Source organism: Chiloscyllium punctatum, unplaced genomic scaffold, assembly GCF_047496795.1.
Source record: "Chiloscyllium punctatum isolate Juve2018m unplaced genomic scaffold, sChiPun1.3 scaffold_130, whole genome shotgun sequence".
Lineage (NCBI taxonomy): Eukaryota > Metazoa > Chordata > Chondrichthyes > Orectolobiformes > Hemiscylliidae > Chiloscyllium > Chiloscyllium punctatum.
The window spans coordinates 311,956-325,894 of NW_027309864.1; the positions used below are offsets into that span (position 1 = coordinate 311,956).

The 13,939-nt window shown below is 48.2% G+C and overlaps 1 protein-coding gene across 1 annotated transcript; it reads right to left on the reverse strand.

Moving 5' to 3' along the window:
* Window positions 1-11,558: 11,558 nt before the first annotated feature.
* On the reverse strand, window positions 11,559-12,771 carry LOC140471625 (arylamine N-acetyltransferase, pineal gland isozyme NAT-3-like). Its single transcript, XM_072567434.1, has one exon. It carries the CDS (start codon window positions 12,703-12,705, stop codon window positions 11,830-11,832), a length of 876 nt encoding a protein of 291 aa, XP_072423535.1. The 5' UTR covers window positions 12,706-12,771; the 3' UTR covers window positions 11,559-11,829.
* Window positions 12,772-13,939: the final 1,168 nt, after the last annotated feature.

Here is a 13,939-nt window from a genome sequence, read left to right on the forward strand (position 1 = left end):
TGTATATAAACCACCCCGAACCCCTTGATTAGATTCCAGTCCGTAACCCGCTCCTGGGTATCTGTTATTCTGTACATAAACCACTCCGAACCCCTCGATTAGTTTCCAGTCTGTAACTCCCTCCCGGGAATCTGTTATTCAGTATATAAACCACCCCAAACCCCTCGATTAGATTCCAGTCTGTAACTCCCTCCCGGGGTATCTGTTATTCTGTATATAAATCCCCACCCCCATCCCCTCCATTAGATTCCAGTCTGTAACTCACTCCTGGGTATCTTTTATTCTGTAAAAAACCACCCTGAACCCCTCGATTAGATTACAGTCTGTAACTCCCTCCCGGGTATCTGTTATTCTGTATATAAACCACCCCGAACCCCTCGATTAGATTCCTGTCTGTATCTCCCTCCTTTATATCTGTTATTCTGTATATAAACCACCCCAAACCCCTCGATAAGATTCCAGTCTGTATCTTCCTCCTGCGTATCTGTTATTCGGTATATAAACCACCCTAAATCCCTCGATTAGATTCCAATCTGTAACTCCCTCCCGGGGTATCTGTTATTCTGTATATAAATCACCCCGAACCCCTCGATTAGATCCCAGTCTGTAACTCCCTCCCGGGTATCTGTTATTCTGTATATAAACCACCCCGAACCCCTCGATTAGATTCCAGTCTGTATCTTCCTCCTGCGTATCTGTTATTCGGTATATAAACCACCCTAAATCCCTCGATTAGATTCCAATCTGTAACTCCCTCCCGGGGTATCTGTTATTCTGTATATAAATCACCCCGAACCCCTCGATTAGATCCCAGTCTGTAACTCCCTCCCGGGGTATCTGTTATTCTGTATATAAACCACCCCGAACCCCTCGATTAGATTCCAGTCTGTAACTCCCTCCCGCGTATCTGTTATTTTGTATATAAACCACCCCGAACCCCTCGATTTGATTCCAGTCTGTAACTCCCTCCCGGGTATCTGTTATTCTGTATATAAACCCCCACCCCCATCCCCTCGATTAGATTCCAGTCTGTAACTCCCTCCCGGGTATCTGTTATTTTGTATATAAATCACCCCGAACCCCTCGATTAGATCCCAGTCTGTAACTCCCTCCCGGGGTATCTGTTATTCTGTATATAAACCACCCCGAACCCCTCGATTAGATTCCAGTCTGTAACTCCCTCCCGCGTATCTGTTATTTTGTATATAAACCACCCCGAACCCCTCGATTTTATTCCAGTCTGTAACTCCCTCCCGGGTATCTGTTATTCTGTATATAAACCCCCACCCCCATCCCCTCGATTAGATTCCAGTCTGTAACTCCCTCCCGGGTATCTGTTATTTTGTATATAAATCACCCCGAACCCCTTGATTAGATTCCAGTCTGTAACTCCCTCCCGGGTTCTGTTATTCTGTATATAAACCCCCCCGAACCCCTCGATTAGATTCCAGTCTGTAACTCCCTCCCCGGGGTATCTGTTATTCTGTATATAAACCCCCCCGAACCCCTCGATTAGATTCCAGTCTGTAACTCCCTCCCCGGGGTATCTGTTATTCTGTATATAAACCATCCCGAACCCCTCGATTTGATTCCAGTCTGTAACTCCCCTCCCGGGTATCTGTTATTCTGTATATAAACCACCCCAAACCCCTCGATTAGATTCCAGTCTGTATCTTCCTCCTGCGTATCTGTTATTCGGTATATAAACCACCCTAAATCCCTCGATTAGATTCCAATCTGTAACTCCCTCCCGGGTATCTGTTATTCTGTATATAAACCACCCCGAACCCCTCGATTAGATTCCAATCTGTAACTCCCTCCCGGGTATCTGTTATTCTGTATATAAATCACGCCGAACCCCTCGATTAGATTCCAGTCTGTAACTCCCTCCCCGGGGTATCTGTTATTCTGTATATAAATCACCCCGAACCCCTCGATTAGATCCCAGTCTGTAACTCCCTCCCGGGTATCTGTTATTTTGTACGTCAACCACCCCGAACCCCTCGATTTGATTCCAGTCTGTAACTCCCTCCCGGGTATCTGTTATTCTGTATATAAACCCCCACCCCCATCCCCTCGATTAGATTCCAGTCTGTAACTCACTCCCGGGTATCTGTTATTTTGTATATAAACCACCCCGAACCCCTCGATTTGATTCCAGGCTGTACATCCCTCCCGGGTATCTGTTATTCTGTATATAAACCCCCACCCCCATCCCCTCGATTAGATTCCAGTCTGTAACTCACTCCTGGGTATGTGTTATTCCAAATATAAACCACTCCGAACCCCTCGATTAGATTCCAGTCTGTATCTCCCTCCTGTGTATCTGTTATTCTGTATATAAACCACCCCGAACCCCTCGATTAGATTCCAATCTGTAACTCCCTCCCGGGTATCTGTTATTCTGTATATAAACCACCCCGAACCCCTGGATTAGATTCCAGTCTGTAACTCCCTCCCGGGGTATCTGTTATTCTGTATATAAACCACCCCGAACCCCTCGATTAGATTCCAGGCTGTAACTCCCTCCCGGGTATCTGTTATTCTGTATATAAACCCCCCCGAACCCCTCGATTAGATTCCAGTCTGTAACTCCCTCCCGGGTATCTGTTATTCTGTATATAAACCACCCCGAACCCCTCGATTAGATTCCAATCTGTAACTCCCTACCGGGGTATCTGTTATTCTGTATATAAACCCCCACCCCCATCCCCTCGATTAGATTCCAGTCTGTAAGTCACTCCTGGGTATCTGTTATTCCGAATATAAACCACTCCGAACCCCTCGATTAGATTCCAGTCTGTAACTCCCTCCCGGGTATCTGTTATTCTGTATATAAACCATCCCGCACCCGTCGATTAGATTCCAGTCCGTAACCCGCTCCTGGGTATCTGTTATTCTGTATATAAACCACCCTGAACCTCTTGATTAGATTCCAGTCTGTAACTCCCTCCCGGGTATCTGTTATTCTGTATATAAACCCCCTCGAACCCCTCGATTAGATTCCAGTCTGTAACTCCCTCCCGGGTATCTGTTATTCTGTATATAAACCCCCTCGAACCCCTCGATTAGATTCCAGTCTGTAACTCCCTCCCGGGGTATCTGTTATTCTGTATATAATCCACCCTGAACCCCTCGATAAGATTCCAGTCTGTAACTCCCTCCCGGGTATCTGTTATTCTGTATATAAACCACCCCGAATCCCTCGATTAGATTCCATTCTGTTACTCCCTCCCGGGTATCTGTTATTCTGTATATAAACCACCCCGAACCCCTCGATTAGATTCCAGTCTGTAACTCCCCTCCCAGGGATTCTGTTATTCTGTATATTAATCTCCCCGAACCCCTCGACTAGTTTCCAGTCTGTAACTCCCCTCCCGGGTATCTGTTATTCTGTATATAAACCACCCCGAACCCCTCGATTAGATTCCAGTCTGTATCTCCCTCCTGTGTATCTGTTATTCTGTATATAAACCACCCCGAACCCCTCGATTAGATTCCAATCTGTAACTCCCTCCCGGGTATCTGTTATTCTGTATATAAACCACCCCGAACCCCTGGATTAGATTCCAGTCTGTAACTCCCTCCCGGGGTATCTGTTATTCTGTATATAAACCACCCCGAACCCCTCGATTAGATTCCAGGCTGTACCTCCCTCCCGGGTATCTGTTATTCTGTATATAAACCCCCACCCCCATCCCTTCGATTAGATTCCAGTCTGTAAGTCACTCCTGGGTATCTGTTATTCCGAATATAAACCACTCCGAACCCCTCGATTAGATTCCAGTCTGTAACTCCCTCCCGGGTATCTGTTATTCTGTATATAAACCATCCCGCACCCGTCGATTAGATTCCAGTCCGTAACCCGCTCCTGGGTATCTGTTATTCTGTATATAAACCACCCTGAACCTCTTGATTAGATTCCAGTCTGTAACTCCCTCCAGGGAATCTGTTTTTCTGTATATAAACCACCCCGAATCCCTCGATTAGATTCCAGTCTGTAACTCCCTCCCGGGTATCTGTTATTCTGTATATAAACCCCCTCGAACCCCTCGATTAGATTCCAGTCTGTAACTCCCTCCCGGGGTATCTGTTATTCTGTATATAAACCACCCTGAACCCCTCGATAAGATTCCAGTCTGTAACTCCCTCCCGGGTATCTGTTATTCTGTATATAAACCACCCCGAATCCCTCGATTAGATTCCATTCTGTTACTCCCTCCCGGGTATCTGTTATTCTGTATATAAACCACCCCGAACCCCTTGATTAGATTCCAGTCTGTAACTCCCTCCCGGCTATCTGTTATTCTGTATATAAACCTCCCCGAAACCGTCGATTAGATTCCAGTCTGTAACACCCCCCCCGGGGTATCTGTTATTCTGTATATAAATCACCCCGAACCCCTCGATTAGATTCCAGTCTGTAACACCCCCCCCGGGGTATCTGTTATTCTGTATATAAACCACCCCGAACCCCTCGATTAGATTCCAGTCCGTAACCCGCTCCTGGGTATCTGTTATTCTGGAAATAAACCACCCTGAACCTCTTGATTAGATTCCAGTCTGTAACTCCCTCCAGGGAATCTGTTTTTCTGTATATAAACCACCCCGAATCCCTCGATTAGATTCCAGTCTGTAACTCTCTCCCGGGTATCTGTTATTCTGTATATAAACCCCCTCGAACCCCTCGATTAGATTCCAGTCTGTAACTCCCTCCCGGGTATCTGTTATTCTGTATATAAACCTCTCCGAAACCGTCGATTAGATTCCAGTCTGTAACACCCCCCCCGGGGTATCTGTTATTCTGTATATAAATCACCCCGAACCCCTCGATTAGATTCCAGTCAGTAACTCCCTCCCGGGGTATCTGTTATTCTGTATATAAACCACCCCGAACCCCTCGATTAGATTCCAGTCCGTAACCCGCTCCTGGGTATCTGTTATTCTGTATATAAACCACCCTGAACCCCTCGATTAGATTCCAGTCTGTAACTCCCTCCAGGGAATCTGTTTTTCTGTATATAAACCACCCCGAATCCCTCGATTAGATTCCAGTCTGTAACTCCCTCCCGGGTATCTGTTATTCTGTATATAAACCCCCTCGAACCCCTCGATTCGATTCCAGTCTGTAACTCCCTCCCGGGTATCTGTTATTCTGTATATAAACCCCCTCGAACCCCTCGATTAGATTCCAGTCTGTAACTCCCTCCCGGGGTATCTGTTATTCTGTATATAAACCACCCTGAACCCCTCGATTAGATTCCAGTCTGTAACTCCCTCCCGGGTATCTGTTATTCTGTATATAAACCACCCCGAATCCCTCGATTAGATTCCATTCTGTTACTCCCTCCCGGGTATCTGTTATTCTGTATATAAACCACCCCGAACCCCTCGATTAGATTCCAGTCTGTAACTCCCCTCCCAGGGATTCTGTTATTCTGTATATTAATCTCCCCGAACCCCTCGACTAGTTTCCAGTCTGTAACTCCCCTCCCGGGTATCTGTTATTCTGTATATAAACCACCCCGAACCCCTCGATTAGATTCCAGTCTGTATCTCCCTCCTGTGTATCTGTTATTCTGTATATAAACCACCCCGAACCCCTCGATTAGATTCCAATCTGTAACTCCCTCCCGGGTATCTGTTATTCTGTATATAAACCACCCCGAACCCCTGGATTAGATTCCAGTCTGTAACTCCCTCCCGGGGTATCTGTTATTCTGTATATAAACCACCCCGAACCCCTCGATTAGATTCCAGGCTGTAACTCCCTCCCGGGTATCTGTTATTCTGTATATAAACCCCCACCCCCATCCCCTCAATTAGATTCCAGTCTGTAAGTCACTCCTGGGTATCTGTTATTCCGAATATAAACCACTCCGAACCCCTCGATTAGATTCCAGTCTGTAACTCCCTCCCGGGTATCTGTTATTCTGTATATAAACCATCCCGCACCCGTCGATTAGATTCCAGTCCGTAACCCGCTCCTGGGTATCTGTTATTCTGTATATAAACCACCCTGAACCTCTTGATTAGTTTCCAGTCTGTAACTCCCTCCAGGGAATCTGTTTTTCTGTATATAAACCACCCCGAATCCCTCGATTAGATTCCAGTCTGTAACTCCCTCCCGGGTATCTGTTATTCTGTATATAAACCCCCTCGAACCCCTCGATTAGATTCCAGTCTGTAACTCCCTCCCGGGGTATCTGTTATTCTGTATATAAACCACCCTGAACCCCTCGATAAGATTCCAGTCTGTAACTCCCTCCCGGGTATCTGTTATTCTGTATATAAACCACCCCGAATCCCTCGATTAGATTCCATTCTGTTACTCCCTCCCGGGTATCTGTTATTCTGTATATAAACCACCCCGAACCCCTCGATTAGATTCCAGTCTGTAACTCCCTCCCGGGTATCTGTTTTTCTGTATATAAACCTCCCCGAAACCGTCGATTAGATTCCAGTCTGTAACACCCCCCCCGGGGTATCTGTTATTCTGTATATAAATCACCCCGAACCCCTCGATTCGATTCCAGTCAGTAACTCCCTCCCGGGTTATCTGTTATTCTGTATATAAACCACCCCGAACCCCTCGATTAGATTCCAGTCCGTAACCCGCTCCTGGGTATCTGTTATTCTGTATATAAACCACCCCGAACCCCTCGATTAGATTCCAGTCTGTAACTCCCTCCCGGGTATCTGTTATTCAGTATATAAACCACCCCAAACCCCTCGATTAGATTCCAGTCTGTAACTCCCTCCCGGGGTATCTGTTATTCTGTATATAAATCACCACCCCCATCCCCTCCATTAGATTCCAGTCTGTAACTCACTCCTGGGTATCTTTTATTCCGAATATAAACCACCCTGAACCCCTCGATTAGATTCCAGTCTGTAACTCCCTCCCGGGTATCTGTTATTCTGTAAAAAACCACCCTGAACCCCTCGATTAGATTACAGTCTGTAACTCCCTCCCGGGGTATCTGTTTTTCTGCATATAAACCACCCCGAACCCCTCGATTAGATTCCAGTCTGTATCTCCCTCCTTTATATCTGTTATTCTGTATATAAACCACCCCAAACCCCTCGATAAGATTCCAGTCTGTAACTCCCCTCCCGGGTATCTGTTATTCTGTATATAAACCACCCCGAACCCCTCGATTAGATTCCAGTCTGTATCTTCCTCCTGCGTATCTGTTATTCGGTATATAAACCACCCTAAATCCCTCGATTTGATTCCAATCTGTAACTCCCTCCCGGGGCATCTGTTATTCTGTATATAAACCACCCCGAACCCCTCGATTAGATCCCAGTCTGTAACTCCCTCCCGGGTATCTGTTATTTTGTATATAAACCACCCCGAACCCCTCGATTTGATTCCAGTCTGTAACTCCCTCCCGGGTATGTGTTATTCTGTATATAAACCCCCACCCCCATCCCCTCGATTAGATTCCAGTCTGTAACTCACTCCCGGGTATCTGTTATTTTGTTCATAAACCACCCCGAACCCCTCGATTAGATTCCAGTCTGTAACTCCCTCCCGGGGTATCTGTTATTCTGTATATAAACCACCCCGAACCCCTCGATTTGATTCCAGTCTGTAACTCCCCTCCCGGGTATCTGTTATTCTGTATATAAACCACCCCGAACCCCTCGATTAGATTCCAGTCTGTATCTTCCTCCTGCGTATGTGTTATTCGGTATATAAACCACCCTAAATCCCTCGATTAGATTCCAATCTGTAACTCCCTCCTGGGGTATCTGTTATTCTGTATATAAATCACCCCGAACCCCTCGATTAGATCCCAGTCTGTAACTCCCTCCCGGGTATCTGTTATTTTGTATATAAACCACCCCGAACCCCTCGATTTGATTCCAGTCTGTAACTCCCTCCCGGGTATCTGTTATTCTGTATATAAACCCCCACCCCCATCCCCTCGATTAGATTCCAGTCTGTAACTCCCTCCCGGGTATCTGTTATTTTGTATATAAACCACCCCGAACCCCTCGATTTGATTCCAGGCTGTACATCCCTCCCGGGTATCTGTTATTCTGTATATAAACCCCCACCCCCATCCCCTCGATTAGATTCCAGTCTGTAACTCACTCCTGGGTATGTGTTATTCCAAATATAAACCACTCCGAACCCCTCGATTAGATTCCAGTCTGTAACTCCCTCCCGGATATCTGTTATTCTGTATATAAACCACCCCGAACCCCTCGATTAGATTCCATTCTGTTACTCCCTCCCGGGTATCTGTTATTCTGTATATAAACCACCCCGAACCCCTCGATTAGATTCCAGTCTGTAACTCCCTCCCGGGTATCTGTTTTTCTGTATATAAACCTCCCCGAAACCGTCGATTAGATTCCAGTCTGTAACACCCCACCCGGGGTATCTGTTATTCTGTATATAAATCACCCCGAACCCCTCGATTAGATTCCAGTCAGTAACTCCCTCCCGGGTTATCTGTTATTCTGTATATAAACCACCCCGAACCCCTCGATTAGATTCCAGTCCGTAACCCGCTCCTGGGTATCTGTTATTCTGTATATAAACCACCCCGAACCCCTCGATTAGATTCCAGTCTGTAACTCCCTCCCGGGTATCTGTTATTCAGTATATAAACCACCCCAAACCCCTCAATTAGATTCCAGTCTGTAACTCCCTCCCGGGGTATCTGTTATTCTGTATATAAATCACCACCCCCATCCCCTCCATTAGATTCCAGTCTGTAACTCACTCCTGGGTATCTTTTATTCCGAATATAAACCACCCTGAACCCCTCGATTAGATTCCAGTCTGTAACTCCCTCCCGGGTATCTGTTATTCTGTAAAAAACCACCCTGAACCCCTCGATTAGATTACAGTCTGTAACTCCCTCCCGGGGTATCTGTTTTTCTGCATATAAACCACCCCGAACCCCTCGATTAGATTCCAGTCTGTATCTCCCTCCTTTATATCTGTTATTCTGTATATAAACCACCCCAAACCCCTCGATAAGATTCCAGTCTGTAACTCCCCTCCCGGGTATCTGTTATTCTGTATATAAACCACCCCGAACCCCTCGATTAGATTCCAGTCTGTATCTTCCTCCTGCGTATCTGTTATTCGGTATATAAACCACCCTAAATCCCTCGATTTGATTCCAATCTGTAACTCCCTCCCGGGGCATCTGTTATTCTGTATATAAACCACCCCGAACCCCTCGATTAGATCCCAGTCTGTAACTCCCTCCCGGGTATCTGTTATTTTGTATATAAACCACCCCGAACCCCTCGATTTGATTCCAGTCTGTAACTCCCTCCCGGGTATGTGTTATTCTGTATATAAACCCCCACCCCCATCCCCTCGATTAGATTCCAGTCTGTAACTCACTCCCGGGTATCTGTTATTTTGTTCATAAACCACCCCGAACCCCTCGATTAGATTCCAGTCTGTAACTCCCTCCCGGGGTATCTGTTATTCTGTATGTAAACCACCCCGAACCCCTCGATTTGATTCCAGTCTGTAACTCCCCTCCCGGGTATCTGTTATTCTGTATATAAACCACCCCGAACCCCTCGATTAGATTCCAGTCTGTATCTTCCTCCTGCGTATGTGTTATTCGGTATATAAACCACCCTAAATCCCTCGATTAGATTCCAATCTGTAACTCCCTCCTGGGGTATCTGTTATTCTGTATATAAATCACCCCGAACCCCTCGATTAGATCCCAGTCTGTAACTCCCTCCCGGGTATCTGTTATTTTGTATATAAACCACCCCGAACCCCTCGATTTGATTCCAGTCTGTAACTCCCTCCCGGGTATCTGTTATTCTGTATATAAACCCCCACCCCCATCCCCTCGATTAGATTCCAGTCTGTAACTCCCTCCCGGGTATCTGTTATTTTGTATATAAACCACCCCGAACCCCTCGATTTGATTCCAGGCTGTACATCCCTCCCGGGTATCTGTTATTCTGTATATAAACCCCCACCCCCATCCCCTCGATTAGATTCCAGTCTGTAACTCACTCCTGGGTATGTGTTATTCCAAATATAAACCACTCCGAACCCCTCGATTAGATTCCAGTCTGTAACTCCCTCCCGGATATCTGTTATTCTGTATATAAACCACCCCGAACCCCTCGATTAGATTCCAGTCTGTAACTCCCTCCCGGGTATCTGTTATTCTGTATATAAACCACCCCGAACCCCTCGATTAGATTCCAGTCTGTAACTCCCTCCCGGGGTATCTGTTATTCTGTATATAAATCCCCACCCCCATCCCCTCCATTAGATTCCAGTCTGTAACTCACTCCTGGGTATCTTTTATTCCGAATATAAACCACCCTGAACCCCTCGATTAGATTCCAGTCTGTATCTCCCTCCTTTATATCTGTTATTCTGTATATAAACCACCCCAAACCCCTCGATAAGATTCCAGTCTGTAACTCCCCTCCCGGGTATCTGTTATTCTGTATATAAACCACCCCGAACCCCTCGATTAGATTCCAGTCTGTATCTTCCTCCTGCGTATCTGTTATTCGGTATATAAACCACCCTAAATCCCTCGATTAGATTCCAATCTGTAACTCCCTCCCGGGGTATCTGTTATTCTGTATATAAATCACCCCGAACCCCTCGATTAGATCCCAGTCTGTAACTCCCTCCCGGGTATCTGTTATTTTGTATATAAACCACCCCGAACCCCTCGATTTGATTCCAGTCTGTAACTCCCTCCCGGGGTATCTGTTATTCTGTATATAAACCACCCCAAACCCCTCGATAAGATTCCAGTCTGTAACTCCCCTCCCGGGTATCTGTTATTCTGTATATAAACCACCCCGAACCCCTCGATTAGATTCCAGTCTGTATCTTCCTCCTGGGTATCTGTTATTCTGTATATAAACCACCCCGAACCCCTCGATTAGATTCCAGTCTGTAACTCCCTCCCGGGTATCTGTTATTTTGTATATAAACCACCCCGAACCCCTCGATTAGATTCCATTCTGTTACTCCCTCCCGGGTATCTGTTATTCTGTATATAAACCACCCCGAACCCCTCGATTAGATTCCAGTCTGTATCTTCCTCCTGCGTATCTGTTATTCGGTATATAAACCACCCTAAATCCCTCGATTAGATTCCAATCTGTAACTCCCTCCCAGGTATCTGTTATTCTGTATATAAACCCCCACCCCCATCCCCTCGATTAGATTCCAGTCTGTAACTCACTCCTGGGTATGTGTTATTCCAAATATAAACCACTCCGAACCCCTCGATTAGATTCCAGGCTGTAACTCCCTCCCGGGTATCTGTTATTCTGTATATAAACCTCCCCGAACACCTCGATTAGATTCCAGTCTGTAACTCCCTCCTGGGTATCTGTTATTCTGTATATAAACCACCCCGAACCCCTCAATTAGATTCCAGTCTGTAACTCCCTCCCTGGGGTATCTGTTATTCTGTATATAAACCCCCACAAACCCCTCGATTAGATTCCAGGCTGTAACTCCCTCCCGGGTATCTGTTATTCTGTATATAAACCCCCCCGAACCCCTCGATTAGATTCCAGTCTGTAACTCCCTCCTGGGTGTGTGGTTTTTGATATAAATCCCGAAGTGTTGGTGTTTTTTCCAGTTGGGTTTAAGCAACGATGAAGCCAGTGTTGGCCTGTGAGCTACAACAACAACTTTCATTTGGCTAGCGCCATCCACGTGCATTTATTTGAATTCTCTATCCGCGGGTGACGGAAAAGGGGACCGGCCAGGTCTGGGAGGAGAGGGTGCCGTTACTGCCCTCTCCCTCCCTCCCCCTCCCCCCGTTTCCCCATCCGAGTTCCGGATCAGGGGTATTCCTCCGGGGGCAGTATGTCCTCGTCCTTGGGCACCAGCCTGTTTGTGAGGACAATGCCGAACCTCTCCTTCAGGACCCGGGGTATCTCCTCATCGGTCAGCTCCCTCGTGGCCTGGCGGTCCCCCTGGGCACTGAACTCTGTCTCGATGAGGCGCCGCCCCCTGTAGGTGATCAGCCCACCGGGCAGGTGGAGGCAGCAGAAGGACTTGCAGGCGAAGATGGAGCTGGGGGACGTTTGGTGGTAACGGCACATGGCCCTGAACTCACCCCAGGCCCGGGGTTCGGGGCTGAAAGCGTAGAGGGTGGCGTCCGGTTCGGCTGTCGGCCCTGGGCTGGAGAGCGGGTAGCGCCGCAGTTGCCAGTCCCCCCCCACACCCTCCCCGCCCCTCGCCAGCCGGAGGTGGAAGAGCCCGTTCTCCTGGCGCTCCAGGTGACCATCTTCCAAGGGCAAGGGACAGCGGAAGGAGTTCCCAAACCCCACGTTGCAGAGCCAGTGGCGGTGCCCCCCCCCTCCCCCGCCCTCGCCGACTCTCACCAGCAGGAGGAGGTGGTCCTTGGGTGGGCCCAGGCGTTGGGTGAAGGCGTTGCGTACCCGGCCGGATACCAGCTGGACCCGGTAGCCCAGGGCCTGCAGGAGCCAAGAGAAGAGGCCGTTCAGCTCGTAGCAGAAGCCCCCCCTCCTCTGGATGACCACCTTCCGGTACACGGCCGGCAGAACCAACTCAATGCCCTCCCCACAGTGAATGGCCAAGCTGCCGAAGGGCACTGCCAAGAGGTGCTGCTGGTGGATAGCCTTGAGGTTCTCCAGTGAGGGCTCGGTCGCTTCCCTGTAGCCAATACGGGACAGGTACTCGCTGGTGTCCATTCTACTGGGAGAGGAAAAGGGAGGGGTGGGGGGTTAGATCACAGAGTCATCGAGAGATACAGCACAGAAACAGGCCCTTCGGCCCAACCCCGTCCATGCTGACCCAGATATCCTTCACCCAATCTGGTCCCGTTTGCCAGTTCTTGGCCTCTATCCCTTCCCATTCCTGCCCTTTTAAAGGCCGCAACTCGACCCTTTTCTGGGTGCGCCATGTGTCTGGGTGTGTGACTAGGGGCAACTGCACCATTCACGATCGGAGACGGTTACAGAGAGTGGGGGAACTCGGCCCGGACAATCACAAAGGCCAACCCTCCCACCTATCGAACCTATCTCCCAGGCCCCGCTGTCAGGGAAAGGCCGCCAGCATTCTCCAAGATCCGTCCCACCCTGGCAGTGTTTTTCTCCGACCTCTCCTCCCATCGGGGGGAGAAGGTACGGGAAGCCTGAACACACCCAACCAGCCGGTTTCCAAGCAGTTTCTACCCTCCTGTTGTCAGGAGACTGAACGGGCTCTCAAACTCTTCACATTCACCTCTCCCTGTGGTTTGGGTTTTGCTGCCGTTTACCTATTATTTACTGATCGACGCGACGTCACTCTGTGACCGGCCTGGTTTGCTCGCAAGACAAAGCTTTCCGCTGTGCCTCGGTGCACAGGACAATCGATTCAATTCAGTTCAACTCACGTAATGTGGCGGTGGGTGGGGCGGGGGGTTGGGAACAAGACGAGACAGTGAGGTGGAAACTGGAGACTGTAAGAATCACCAGGTTGGCATCGCCAAGGGGGAAGAGTTGGCAGCTGAAAGCAAAAGCACTGGCAGCTGGAAACGCGTGGAGTATCGTGGGTAAGGGAGGCAAACATATTGGGGCCTGGGAGTATGGTGTTAAACTGTGATCATTGATATGGTTGAAGGAAGGGCAACGAAATGTTCCAGGATATAGATGCTTCAGACAGGACAGGGAGGGAAGTAAAAGGGGGGGGGGGGGGCAGGAGGTGCATTACTAGTCAGGGGTGATATCATGTCCGCACCATAGCAGGACTTGACAATAGACCAATAGGTGCAGGAGTAGGCCATTCAGCCCATCGAGCCTGCACCACCATTCAATAGGATCACGGCTGATCATCCTCAATCAGTATCCTGTTCCTGCCTTATCTCCATAACCCTTGATCCCACGATCCTGGAGAGCTCTATCCAACTCTTTCTTCAATGAATCCAGAGACTGGGCCCTCCACTGC